The following is a 15,136-nucleotide window of genomic DNA, read 5'->3' on the forward strand; positions in this document are numbered from 1 at the left end:
TGCGGTTTTTTGGGGCTTTCATGTCTTGTCAAGAACAGTCAAGGACCCCCATCTGAACATATTTTGTGCCAGGGACCTTGGACCCCCATAGGCCTACGAGATTTATATTATTATTATTATTGTTATTGTTGTTGTTGTTGTTGTTGTTGTTGTTATTATTAACTTATTCCCAAGATTTTTTTGGGAAATAGGAGATGGTTCATCAAACAGCTGATGAATATTATATTTAAATTGCTCGTTTTGTGGATTGGTTTATTTTTAGCTTGTTTTAATAGACCTGGTCGCTTATTTCTGTCGCAAAATCTGGCAAGACTGACACCGATGCGCGCGACGGCGGCACTTTTTTCAAATCCTCTCGACTCGACTTTCTTGTTGTTTTGGTCATCAGCCTCCCTTCAAAACCACGTAAGCGTGTTGTTGGAAAAGTTAATTTAAGATTATTGTTGAACACATTATTAGTGTTAGTAGAAAGTGACAGTGAACGGTATTGTTGGAGTATTGTCGTGTCTGTAGCTCTTTTTGTAGAGATTTTCGCAGCTAGGCTACATGAAATGTATCACTCAGAGTCACTAGGACTAGGCTACTGCTACTGTGGTGGAAAAAGTACTCGCATCTCTAAAAGTATGCAAATGTTACATGTATTCTGATGAATTGAAAATGGTGGACCCTGTTGTAAACAAGTGTAATGCTTTATCAGTGTGTCGCAGTGCCGTCTCCAGGCACAAATCAGCAGGCGGGCATACTTTTTTCCAAAGGGGGCACTTCATTTTTCAAACCCCCCTATGTATAACAAATAGTCGCCTAGTAACAAAGTGATGCTTAGCACCAACAACAAACAAAGAAATACAAATATGTTGAGCATTATAATGTCTTCTGCATGCATATATTACCTTGTTCAAATTAACTGAATAGTTAATAGAAATACATGTATATATTTACAATAATCATGAAGAACTTATAGATTTAACATTTGTAAAACATTAAAATATTGGTAGGGTAGGGTACTACTGGCCAATCTGGACTGGAGGGGCACAAAATCCAATCTGGGGGGGCAATGCACCCTGTAGAGACGGCACTGGTGTGTAGTCCACAGTAACAGTCTTTGTATTGAGTTGTGCTTTAATTTGAAATGTAGCCATTCTGCAAACTGTTAATACATACTTCAATCACCTGCAGCATACGTGAGCCTGTAGATCGGCCGTTTTCTAGGGTGACCAGATGACCCCCTTTGCGTGGGACAGTCCCTCATTTCCAACACTTTTCAGGCGTCCGCGTCCCACAAATTGAGACCCTGTCCCACATTGTGACTGACAGGCAAGGCATCAGTGTTCAAATGCCCTAATAATAGTTAGTCCCATAATAGTTGGCTTTCTGTTGTAAAGCGCTCTCTTTTCCTGCAAGATGTGTTTTTTAAGCCTGTTTAAATAACATGAGAAATATCCCCTAGCCTAGGCTACAGTACCAATAAGTCGGCCAAAATTAGCATTTTAAAACAAAATGTGAGATGCCAGAGTGGTTTAATAACAAAATGATAGGATAATTCTGCCTCTCAAATGAACAGTTTGGATCTGGTAACCCTACAAATAGCTGAAATATAGTAGGTTATGTATGCTAGTATGTATGCTCAGGGTAGACAGACCCTAAGACAGAGTACAGCAACTTGCAATGAATGGGCACCAGAGGGAGCTCCACAAATCACGTTCAATCTAGATTTGGCACAAACGAGGGTTTGAATTTGTTCTCTTGGTATGCCACCAAAATGTGGAATGCCCTACGAACAGCCACAAAGAAGTGTGACTCCCTAGTCCTACCTACCCTCTTTCAAAACTTCTCTAAAAGAACACCTACAGGTGACTGCCATTTGGAACTGGCCCCAGTAAAAAGCCTAACTAAAGCATAACTTATCTTTATGTTGAAAACGAATACACCATCATTTCTATTCAGTCACACTTGGCAGTTGGCACTAGAATCAGACCATGGTGGGAATTATATTGGAATACAATAATCATAAAAATATTATTTTCTCTGCAGGTTGTGCATAATCCTCACCTTGAATTCATCACAGATGGCAACAAAGATCCCCAAAGCTGTACCAGGTCAGCTCAATCATCTACATTAGTGGTTCCCAAAGTGGGGTCCGGGGGCCCCCAGGGGTCCTTGAGGAAGTTCAAGGGGGCCCTCGGCTAAATGATAGTTTGGAACCAAATGGACTGTGGTCCATAACTCAGACTGGGTCTGTAACTCTGAGAGTGTACAAATGGAACCAAATGGACCCTAACAGGTCCATTTGGGTCCACTCTCAGAGTTAAATTAACATTGATTTTACAATATAATTTGGGGTCTCAGAGATAGAAATGCCATTAAATGCGGGTCCGTAGCCTGTTGCATATCAAACTGGGGGTCCTTGAAATTAAAATAGTTGAAAATCATTGCTAGAGCTGCCATGGGAGTCCCTGGCATATATTTTCTTTTGGGGGTCCGTGACATGAAAAGGTTTGGGAACCACTGATTTTGTCAAATATTGGCCGTAGGAAAAAACTTTCGCACACCTAGAATAGAATGCACCCCGCACACTGTATATTTGCTCAGTACAAGAGTATTTTTCTTTTTAATGCAACGTTTCGGTCCCTCCGGACCTTCCTCAGGCATAACACATCATATTTACTTATATACAAACATTTGAAAAGGAATCAACCAATCACAATGGACAGAGTCTGATTAGAGGTACAGCGTGTGGTGATCATCAATTTCCTGACATCATTTAAAGGCACAAGGACCCCAAAAAACTTTTACATAATTTCAATTACATTCTAAAAACATTATATAAGAAATCATGTAAAGACAAATTGGTTGAAAACCTAGTGACCTAGAGGTCACTAGGTCCTGCTCTCATGATATACAGACAATGAGAGTGGACAAATACATGAATAAATATACACACAAACCAAATTCACTCAAAAGGGCAAGAAGTTCTGAATTAAAGTGCTTATACTGTATATTTAACGTGTTTTTAGTGAATAACGTGTTTTTTTTTGGGGGGGGGGGGGGGGGTATAGGGCAAAATAGGGCCCTTAAAGGTGATGAGATACTCGACTATAAAGGACTGAAAAAAACATGCCAAATTATAACATGACGTTTAGTAACAGTTCATCATTGAGCCCCTTTGGGTGAAGGGTATGGATCCAATATGCTTCACGTTGTTTGAGTAACAGATCATGGTTACCGCCTCTGTTGGGCAGGCGAACTTGTTCTATACCCATAAAACGAAAAGAAGAAATGTCATGTTTAGAGTCATTGAAATGGACAGCAATAGGGTAATCACGGTCGTTTCTCCGAATGGAGCTCTTATGTTCACTAATACGTTGCTTAAGCTGTCTAGTGGTTTTGCCCACATACTGTAGGCCAATCCACATGGGCAACGGATCATATAGACCACATGTGTGGAAATACAAGTGATTATACTCTTGTATTTCCACACATGTGTAGTAAAGTATTGCTGCACTGAGCACAATTGCCACAGGGGTAGTTGCCCTTGGGCAAGGGACTCAGGAGGGTCTGTATTTGAGAGACCCTTGGAGAATGAAAGTCAGCATGCACAAGAGTATCTCTCACGTTTTTTCCCCGTCTGAATGAGAATAAGGGGGGGGTCTTTGAATAGAGGTGCCAATTCCGGGTCTGATGTTAGGATATGCCAATGCTTTTTAAAAGTAGCTTTAATCTTGTGAGCATAAGGCGAATGTGTGGCTACACATGTCACTGAGAATTTTTTCTCCAATTTTTTTTTTCACTTTTAGATAATAGCTCGGAACGGGGCTTATTTGAAGCCAATGTGTACGCTCCAACTAAACATTCAGACAAATAACCTCTTTGTGCAAATCTGACTTGCATCTCAGCAGATTTTTTAACAAAATCATCATTGGAGGAACATACTCGCTTAAGCCTATAGAACTGGCTAATGGGTAATTCAAATATGGTCAGATATTGGCCAAATTGTCAAATAATAGGCGGTGTGAGCTTGTAGATCTGCTATTTTCTTACATTCCAAATGTCCAAGTGCTTATCGGGGGTGCTTATATAATTCATATATGATTATTTGGGGGGGTCACAGTCTGAAAAGGTTGAGAACCACTGCCTGCCCTTACCCTCACATAAATAATGCATGTCTCTGATTAGCCAAAATGATCTGTCTGTCTTCTAGCTGCAGATGGTATCCTCAAGCCCAAAAAGGATAACATACCTGTAGCAAGGTAAGTTAACCAATCTCAATGTCCATCTCTGACACCTTTCTTCCGTTCTCCCAATGGTGATATTTGTATTCATCCCCTCATTCAAATATGCAGGTGGCTTGCCTTGCACATTTTGTCCCCTACTTGTAATTCAATGTTGTGAAGTTGCACATAATGCAGTTTCATGAATCAAGGTTGTTTCCATGCACATAATGCAGCTACAGTATACTGCAGGCAGTGACATTCTTCTACAAGCGACACATCTTCGACATGGTGGATATAATATTAAAAATAGCAATACACAATATATGTAATTGCTGCAAAACGTGGATTTAGTCAAATGTCTCCACTTCACAAAATCATACATTGTGTTTAGTGCTACTCTGAATGCGGACCCGTCACCTACAGAGAATGTGGAAAGTGGAGATATTGGACTGAAAATGTACATCTGCCACAAGTTTAAAATTGTATATGAAAGTAGATGACCCCAAGTTGCAGCAGTTAATTAATGAGTGAGTACACTACAAGCGTATTCCGTAATAGATGAAATGTATGAAATATCACAGCCACTCTAGAGTTATGGTTGATAATAAAGTGTCCCTTACAGTTTACTAATAATGTTATTCCTACATTGTTGTCTTGCAGAAAGAATGTGGCTGCCAAGGCTAACAAAGCGGCGTAAGTTGTGCATTTATGTCTGTGTTTGTTTATCAAACCTTAATATGGGTGAAATGTTATGGATATGATAGAATACATAATAGGTTGCTTGCTATCCGAAACATACCGTTCATGGCATGAAATGTATTTTATGATAGCAGTCCCATCACACTTGCACAGCTTTTTAACTCATGGTCTTACAGTGGGCTCTCAGTTACTGTGGTCACCAATATGTTAATATAGACGACAAACTGGGACAATCAAATCAAAGGTTTCTGTCTCTCAGACAATATGTTTGATGTAAAGCTCAGTGCACTTTGTTAATTTCATAAAGTTGTGAAGATTGATGTAGGTCTTCGACGGCAACGTGAAAAAATATGAATTAAATTATCAGAAGCCACAACCTATAAGGGAAGATACTGTGTACTAGGGATGGGAATTATCGATGAAGTCATTAATTGATAACCTTATCGATCGATTACCATAACCGGTTAGTTGATAAGCGTCTTTTTCTTTTCTTTTTTAGAATCTTAATTTCCGTCAATGTATAACATAAATGTATTTGACCATTTGAGATACAGGGCCAGGCAATGGCATAACCCTTTGTATGAGGAATAAAATGAAAAGTGCACTGACTTGTCCGTCACATTGCATGCAAAAGCAGAGATGTTTCTGTGGCTACCAAGGTGGGGGGGATTTGAGACGGCACCCGGAGGAAACCCTGAGGCGAAATGGACATAGTGGCCGAATTTGGTATTTCAGTTTTGCCCCAAACACATGAACGTGCTGGTCCGTTGACTATCATTGCGCACGTTCATGATGACACGTGAACGCTGTTTCATACGTGAATGCACGTGAACGTGTGCAATGATAGTCAACGGCAGCGCGTTCATGTGTTTGGTCCCAATCCATCCAAGAATGCTCTCTGTTCCTACCCGGAAGGAGGAGTGAAATCGCCTCATGCGCTTTTGAGCAATGTAATGCAAGTGGATGGGAGGAGAAATCCGGTGCCTTCTCTATTCATATATACTCTAAGGTGCAGACAGCATTACATTCACAGAAATGATAGAACCGCCACATTTTTTATTAATTGTTAACTGTTAAGTTTGATTGAAGAATTTCTTAACAATCGATTAACTATTAACATCCCTAGTCCCTACTGTGTACACTTGATTGGGAACCGCTGCGTCCAATGCTTTGTTTTCTCCTTGTGCACGATTTGATAGACCCTCGAACAGAGGTGTCCAACAGGCAGAGCTACGGGACCAGAAGCAGCATTTGGTGACTGCCAACGAGGACCTGCATAAGAACCTCTCAGAGACACAGGTAGGAGAGGAGACCTTGAGTGAGCACTTGAATAAAATGTAGCACAGTGTGGTTCTCAAACGTCCTCATGTCAAGGGTCCCTGAATTGATTTGTATTTTGCCGCAGACGGCATCTGTCAAATAGTTTGCATATCAGATGGTTCTTGTTTGTGTATGTATCTTTAAGCGAGTGCACGGTAAAAAAAAAAAACCCTGACATAATCGTTCATATCTTCTCAACCAACCAAGATGTCGCAAAACATCATTAACTTTTATAAGAACAACACCAAAGACTCTTATTTTCGTCCATGCTAAACCCCTTATCCCTAAACTTCTTTGCCTTTTTTTTTCTTTTTACTATTTTGAATAGTTCAAAAAGCCAGTCTACAAGCTCACAACGTGTTGATGGAGATCGGCTAAGTTGAACTATTCAAAAATGTTTTTCAAAATAGTGAAAAAAAGGCAAAGAAGTTTAGGGATAAGGGGTTTAGCGTGGACGAAAATAGAGCTGCAAGTCTTCTGTGTTGCAGCAACGGGTTGATGAGCTGGAACAGCAGTTCAGTGAGCTCCAAAAGGAGAACACAAACATGAAGAAATCACTCAACGACTGCCACGTGGCCCTAATCGCTGCAAAAATCGATCCAGGTGAATATCTGCCCTTAACTTCAAAACAAGATGTTTAAAAGTCAATAAGTGCACATCTGATTTTCTACACAGATTCAAGTTTTTCCTCGCTCGTTCCGTTGCAGGAGAGACGGTTGGTGAAATTGCGCAAAAGGAAGATCAGAGGAGAGAGGTGCAGGTACGTCAGTTATTTGAATTAGCTTGCCCTCAACTTAAGATGGTAAGCTTTCACTTGTACTGTCTACTCTGAACACAATGCTCACAATGTGTCACGATGCTTGTAAATCAGCTAATTTCAAAAGGTGTTCATACATTTGAAACTCGAAATGGATTCTGCACAAGTACATTTTGATACCGAAAATGTTGTACTTTACTACTTACCCCACACCAGTAAATATTTAATTACGGACTTTTACTCCTAAAACACTTTATTATGACCTGCAACTTGTAAAACAAATCTTTCACAGTATTTTCTTTAGTATTGGTATACTTTATGTATTAGTTGCACACAGATGGTGGAGGGTAAGGTGTAAGGTAAGTTATCAGGAGACAAAGGAGTAAAGCTAAAGTCACCGTGTCTCTTTCATAACCCTCAATTTCAGAATGTGTCCAGGGATCTTTTAAATGAGTTGAAGACGTTTGGAGACGTGGCATCAACGCAGGTTGTTCAACTGGAGGTAAGTCTGCTTGATTGGACTTGGGTTTTCATTTTATAAATTGTCCAACCAGTGTTACATGGGATGTTCTCAAAGGACGTTTATGCTTAGTATTTCAGTTCCTCACTTCCTCACCTCACTAAACGGAAAAGTATAACATAAACCCAGTTAAGAGTGGGGGAGTTGTGTTATACCTTTTGTCGTTCGTCATTACTGCAATTCACTTAAAGGACCACTTCACCACTTTTCAACGTATCTTCATATAATAGGTCCTCACTAATAATCATGAAAAAATGGCGCATTTTTTTCCTACTCGGTCTGTGTCTCATGGGAGGGCTGTGGGCAGTTCAGAAACCGTCTTCCATCATCATGGGGAATACAAGCTAATAGAAACTGCAGGCTTTCTAGTCCTGAAAAGTTGCAATGCGAAAATGGAAGCCATCGTTCTCACGATAATGACAATCTAAACATTTTTGTAAAAAAAATCTTGTTAATCTGCCTAATGATGTCACTGGAAGACGGTTTCTAACTCCACGTTAACTATGCTAGTAATAAGGGAAAATTAGCTAAATGTGTGTCAAATCTGCAAAAAAAAAATGCTTACCACTAGCTTTCTTCACAAATGTGTTCATAAAGGTGTCTATCACATCAAAATTTGTTCCAACCCAACTCCCTTGGGAAACTTTGTGACAGCTGCTGAAAGTTGGGGTACCATTAACATCCAATATAAGGCAAAAATGTCCTAATTTCATTATACTTTAAGTAGCGTGTGGCGTGTCAAACTAGGGGGTTTTCATGATTCTGAATCCATTGCAAGCATTAGTTTTGCACAAAAATCAGTCCTTCTGGCTATGGCCGAATTTAGCCCAAGGAGTGTTTTCGTGCAAAACTAATGCTTGGAATGGATTCAGCATCATGAAAACCCCCTAGTTTGACATGTCACATGCTACTTAAAGCATAATGAAATTTTGGGAATTTTGCCTTATATTGGATGTTTATGGTACCCCAACTTTCAGCAGCTGTCACAAGGTTTCCCAAGGGAGGTGGTTTGGAACAAATGTATATGTGATTGTAGACACCTTTTATGAACACATTTGTGAAGAAAGCTAGTGGTAAGCATTTGTTTTGCAGATTTGCCACACATTTTGCTAATTTTCTCTAACTATAGACCGTGTGAGATGTCCCTGCATTTCATACATGGATTTCATGCATGATTTTCATGGATCGCATGCATAGACTTGAAGCAACATAACAGAAAACATTAACACATCGATTGCTATTTCTTGACTTTGTGCTTCCCTGTGTCTCTCAAGGCAATCAACACAACTATCAAGGACTTGACGGAAGCGCGGCTCGGTTTGATGCAGGAGCGGGATCTGTTTTCACAGGAGGCTGCAGAAATGGAGCGAGCCCTTGAAGAAGCAGAGGGACTCCTAGCGTAAATGTTAACTGTTGTCTTAACATATCAGCATCTGCAACTAATTTATTGTGACCTGCAAGTCATCTTTTTCAACTTGAATGAAAAAAAAAGACAACTTTTTCTTCTTCATAATGTTCTATTGACCATAATATGTTATGAAAACAATCTAATATTGAGTCTGCACACAACACGACAGACTTTTATGCGTCAAGCCTAAATTGACATTGATGTACAGCGTCGCAGATTCATCTGACTCCAGCTGTCTCCTGCCTCATTAGAAAGTCCAGGATGAGAATCATCCATATAATGTAGCTTCTCCACACACAGCAGGGCATGGCAGCCGCAACACACAGCTATCAATATGTCTTAACTATGTGGAATGATTAAAAGGGCTTATTTGATTACATTTTTTTTGTTCATTGTTGCATAGCGCAACACTGGCCCCGATGCCAGCTGTGTGGTCAATGATCCAACTGGCAGGGAAGGATGAATCCTTGTGTGGGAGAACAAGTGGCTCTGTCTGTATACTAATAGTTAAAATGTACTCTCTTGTTAAACTCTTCTTCAGGGTGTGATGCCAGAAAAGTCAAATTAATAAATACTTGGTCTCTTTTTTCCTTGCCTACAAACTACAGAACCAGTTTATTTACAAAACCGCTTTGCGTTGGTCAAATGTTTGTTTCCTTGCTCAAAATAAATCCATATATTTTTTTTCATCAAAGACCTTGTGTAAAGTGCCTTGGAATCCTTTTCTTTGCAAGTCTGAAGTTTACACCTTTTGGGAATTGGGAAGTAAGCAGTACTACTACTTTGAAAAAGAAAAAAACCCTTTGCTACCTGCATCACCATCTATATAAGAGTCACTGACTGATCCCTGCAGCACTGCTTTTTCCAAGAAACCAGCGTCAACTCAGACCACCCACCTGCTTGAGGTTTCTTCCCATTAGGCCTGATGTCGAAAATTAAAAAATCATGACAGTTTTCTGAAATACATGTTTCTATTTCAGTGGTGCTCAATATTTCAAAAAGGACCCCAAAAATTATATGTAATTGGCCTCCGACCCCCATCTGAAAATATGTTATTCCAGGCACCCCCCCAGAAGCAAAGATTTGATTTAAAAACGTTCGCTCTGAAAGAATATATATTCAAAGATTTGTGCCACATTTTCACGATTTTTCAAAAATAGCAGATCTACAAGCTTCAAGAAAAATAGATCTCGTAGCACGGCACAGAGATCTGCTATTTTTCTTGGAGATCTGCTATTTTTCAATAGCTAAAGACAAGTATAACATAATAAAAAGGTAGATTTGTCTTGCCACTGTCACCAAGCACAGGGGAATGGTGTCTTTGTAAGGATTATATGATCTTCACTGGTGAGAGAACTTGTTTTGACACTATAAATGAAATGGATTTTCTCTCTCTCTAACACACCCACACACAATAATCCACCCCACTGACCCTGTAGAGTAGAGCTTCTGAAATGTTGTATAAGAAGGCAAATAAATGTCTATCATGGAATGACTAGTGCATGGTTTGTTTTTATGTTCTAACAAAACAAGTTCATACTATAAGGCACTGCATGGTTTTCAACCAGTGGTCCTTGAGGGGTTCCAGGTGGTCCCCACCTAAATGATGGAGAGTTGGACCTTTAATTGTGTTAAATGAAACCAAATGGGTCCATATGGTTTTAAATAATTGTTAAACATCTGCATTAGTTAATTTACAAGAAGTCTATACAATTAGAGAATGTAGAATAATTATTATTTTGATCGTTTGCCTGTGCTCTCCTGTCGTACCAACATCAACACAGCATACTGGATTCAACGACAACCAAATATTTTTTTAGTTTTGGGTCTGAGAGGCTAATGTCATCAAATGGTGGTCCGTGGCTCAAATGCTGAATAAATAATGTGCCTTGATACAAAAAGGGTTGAAAACCACTGCTATAGGGGAAACAGAACCGTGTATCTCACCTCTTTTAGTATTAGTATGTGTGTTGGTGGCACCACGCGTAGTGCCACATAAACTGAACTATATCACCCTTGAAAAGCAGTGTCAGTCCAACGCATGAATAAAATCATTACCCACAACATATGAAAGTGGTGCAAGATATAAACGGCAGTTAATTTGACCAGATGAGATATTTTTTATGCATAACTACATATGCTCTTGAAGAGTTTTAAAGGAGCATTCAGTGATTTGGAAAAAAAACCCGGTCCACCCGGTAACAAGATGTGCACATGCACACGCTCTACAGTGGGGGAAGTACAACAGAGCAACAGCACGTGCACCAATGCCCGCCCCACTCGATCATGATTGGAGGAAGGCCCCTCTCATCCTGATTGGATGAAGGCTTTGCCACCCAAAGCCCAAACCGAAACTAGGGTTTTTTGACCCCAGGGGCTGACTGGGGACAGGGAGGAACTCCTTATATGGTCAGCACACTTTATAGTAGGGAGGACTATCCAAAAAATACGAAAAAATAAGTGATATTTGAATTAAGTGAAATCACTGAATATACCTTTAATTACAAGTTTGGATAAACGGCAATGAGCACAGTAGATCCCTCTGGCCATCAGATATAGGCCACATTCGTAGCCTATTAGTGGTTCTCAAAGTGGCGTCCGGTGACCCCCAGGGAGTTGCCATGCAGCTAAACGATTGATAGTAGGAACCAATGGACCCTTACCGGTCTATAACTATTGAGTGTGTACAAATGGAACAAAATGGACCCTTTAGGGGTCCATTGGCTCCATTTGTACACACTCAGAGTCCGTGGCCTAATGCATACAAACTTATGGCACTTGAAATGAAACCATGGAAACCGACATGTGTGCATGGCTGCATGCCTACAGGTCGACATAGAGGTTTTCCAACCCAAAACACAAATTGAACTATATATACAAATTTGGCACAAATTGTACACTTGTATGTGCAGTCTGTGTTAACCCGGTCAATGCCAAATTTTGCACACACACTCCCTGGATGCCAACGATGAACCTCTGCCCCAAATTTTCCAGAACGGCCTGTTATAGCGCTACCAGGAGGCCGACTTTTGGGGGGAAAAAAATTATATTACACACTATCTCTATAGTCATGTGTTCAAGCCGGATCTGTCCGATATTGCATATTCCATCCTAATTGGCTAACATTGGCTTTAAAAGTTTGCAGGATTGGCCCGTTGTGAACAAAAAGCCTCAAATCATGAACGCAGCGTGCAATTTACGTGAAATCTTTCACAGACTTTATTCCTATAGGCTGAGGAATATATCCCACCCTTTTCACATTGGCCTGTTATAGCGCCACCAAAGGTGGATTTTTGCACATTTTTGGAACAAAATGCCTCAAATCATCCAATTGCCATCCAAGGCGTAAGGAGTAATGGCACCCTTTTCACATTGGCCTATTATTGCACCCCCGAGGGGCACTTTATCTAATTTCTTTTAATATGACTTTTTATTGAACATCAGGGATAAATAAAACAGATTGGATTTTGTACCTCATACATCTGCCTGACACGTACAGGCTACCTACCAGGGCAGGCTACCAATTTGCATAGAAATTCGTTATTAGTAATAGATGATGAAAGGTGTGTGTGTGTGTGTGTGTGTGCGTGCGTGCGTGCGTGCGTGCGTGCGTGCGTGCACCAATGTTTTATGCTCTATATAGTATACAAACCCCTCTCTGAACGACCCTATACTCTCCTTTCATCATAGATATATACGTAGTCTATATATGACTCATGCAGTTACCTGCAGGTCATGCATAATTCTATGAAACATCTGTGATGTGACGTATCATAATCACAGTGACGCTGTAGTCACGTTCTCACTGTGCATTTTATCCAGTTGTGGCGACAACAAAGTGTTGAAGGTGACAGGGGGTGTGACCACGTTTACACCTGTCACCCTCTACACTCTCAGAGTTAACCCATTTTGGGCGGGAACCCCTTTTGGTGTTTTAAACATTATGTTATAATTTAGCTATTGAAAAATAGCAGATCTACAAGCTCATAGCGCGCCACCGAGTGGCGCGCCACGAGCTTGTAGATCTGCTATTTTTTTTAAATCCTGAAAATGTGGCACAATTCACAAATCCTTGAATATGTGTCTTTCAGAGCAAACCTTTTTAACTCAAATGTTTACTTCTGGGGGGGTCCGTGGAACAACATATTTTCAGATGGGGGTCCATGGCCAAATACAGATAATTCTGGGGGTCCTTGACATGAAAAAGGTTGAGCACCACTGACATAGAAACAGAGGTTTTTCAGAACACTGTCTGTCAGGATTTAGAAGACATTTTTAGAATCGGCCTCAGGTCTAAATGGGTTTAGATGAACACTCAGGGCTCCATTTTTGTCACCGCTAAACCCCTTATCCCTAAACTGATTTGCCCTTTTTTACTATTTTGCAAAACATTTTTGAATAGTTAAAATGGCCAGTCTACAAGCTCACAACAAGTCAATGTAGATTGGCTAGTTGAACTATTCAAAAAATGTTTTTCAAAATAGTAAAAAAAGGCAAAGAAGTTTAGGGATATGGGGTTTAGTGGTGACGAAAAAGGAGCCCTCAGGGTTTTACAGGCGCCTATATATATATATATAACGCCAAACAACACATGTGGTATAGAGACAGAAAAGGGCAGTGAAAAGAGAGAGTATTATAATACAAATCACACTTGTCACACTTGTGTGAAGTGAGGGGCGCTGCACTTACTTCTTTAAACAAACATCGTATCTGTTTGTTTAAAGTGCTCTAGAGTCTAGACAAACATTAAAAGTCCATAGACTTGCATGGCTGCCGTTGCGAGTAGTTCTGGTTCTTTTTTACGTAATTAAAAGTCCATAGACTGCCATATACAGTATTACCATATTTCTGAAAGATGTTGGAGGTACTCAAAGAAATAGTGTTCTATGGCACTTTTTAAACAACAGTCAAGCCAGGATTTTGTGGGTCAGTGGTCCTCTCAGAGTCCTTGAGGGGGTTCTGGGGGTCCATCCCCAGCTAAATTGGATAATATTGCATCAAAATTAGTTTTAAACCACTATTCACAATGCTCACATCTGCTATTTAAAACATTTTTTTCTGTGAACAAATGCAGGAATTAAGGTCCTTGATGTGAAAGGTTAGAGAATCACTGTTATGGCTATGTAGTATGCCCACCCTGCTATAAATGCATATAAAATGCATATAAATAAAATGCAATCCTATGTTCCATCCAATGTTCCATCCAATGTTCAACTGCTTCAACGCCACAACACACAATTAAATCGTTAATTGCCAATTATGTGTTTGTTAATTGTGACAGGCTGCGTAGCCCTAAGTGAGGAAGTCTGCAGGCTCGTTCACCAGCAGCTTTACCATTAGTGCGTGCGCGCGCGTGTGCGTGCGGGGGTGGGATCAGGTGCACACAAGCATGATGGCAACAACTCCAGCATCTCAGAGCAGCGCGCATATGAATGAATGTGGCACGTCTCTGCTGGTCTCCCGGAGGGACTATAGGACCACTGTCATATCGCTATAGGTTGATCTTAAGTTCAAAGAAATGTATAAAGAAAATAGGCCAATTAACTTTGACGCAGTTCGAGATGAAGATGGACAACCAAAGACATTTGGAGAGACGTGAGTTGTAATTGCAATATATTTCTTGCTTTAAAATACTGGTGGTTGTCCTCCTACACAGCTGCGCTGCTTCGAGTGTTTTCTTCGTTGCACAAATTTGTGCGCCTTATTAATACTCTCTGATGAATTGAAAATGGAGGAGCCCAATGGAAACAAGACTAGTGCTTTCTTGTTTTTTTTTTTTTTAATAGCGCCAGCATACCTTTTATTGAACTGTGCTTTCATGTGCCTATAGTTGCACAACCGTTTTCAATCAGTCATTGCTCACATTGCATAGAGCGAGCGAATTATATCTTCATTAGGCAGCAGGCTATACTCTTAGATTGACAGTTAACGTAGATTAATGAAAATAGGCTTGAGTATTTACTGGAGTATTTACGGTTATGGACATATAGAAATAAAATGTTTGAGATCCACATTTTAACCACTTAAAATAGCAATTTTGAAAATATTAAAAAATATATCAAAATTGTTGAATACCGTAGTACACACACACACACACACACACACACACACACACACACACATACAGGTTCATAAGAGTCCTTCAGACAATGCAGCAGCATAGATCACTGGTTCGGGGTTGAGTTCCCAAACCTTTTCATGTCAAGGACCCCCAAATTGAC

General features: G+C 40.1%; 1 protein-coding gene across 1 annotated transcript; it reads left to right on the top strand.

Moving 5' to 3' along the window:
• Positions 1-274: 274 nt before the first annotated feature.
• knstrn (kinetochore localized astrin (SPAG5) binding protein) lies at positions 275-9,501 on the top strand. The gene is made up of 9 exons (XM_079498757.1): positions 275-405; positions 2,032-2,096; positions 4,199-4,247; positions 4,872-4,904; positions 6,110-6,209; positions 6,719-6,833; positions 6,938-6,990; positions 7,415-7,489; positions 8,782-9,501. Exons 2-9 carry the CDS (start codon positions 2,066-2,068, stop codon positions 8,908-8,910), a joined length of 585 nt encoding a protein of 194 aa, XP_079354883.1. The 5' UTR covers positions 275-405; positions 2,032-2,065; the 3' UTR covers positions 8,911-9,501.
• Positions 9,502-15,136: the final 5,635 nt, after the last annotated feature.

Source organism: Electrona antarctica (assembly GCF_951216825.1).
Source record: "Electrona antarctica genome assembly, chromosome: 4".
NCBI lineage: Eukaryota > Metazoa > Chordata > Actinopteri > Myctophiformes > Myctophidae > Electrona > Electrona antarctica.

Bases quoted from the DNA above. Each gene is read 5' to 3' on its own strand.
- knstrn (XM_079498757.1), top strand. From the start codon at position 2,066: ATGGCAACAAAGATCCCCAAAGCTGTACCAG. The intron at 4,248-4,871 runs GTAAGTTAACCA...GTTGTCTTGCAG, and splicing joins GATAACATACCTGTAGCAAG to AAAGAATGTGGCTGCCAAGG. The intron at 7,490-8,781 runs GTAAGTCTGCTT...GTGTCTCTCAAG, and splicing joins CGCAGGTTGTTCAACTGGAG to GCAATCAACACAACTATCAA.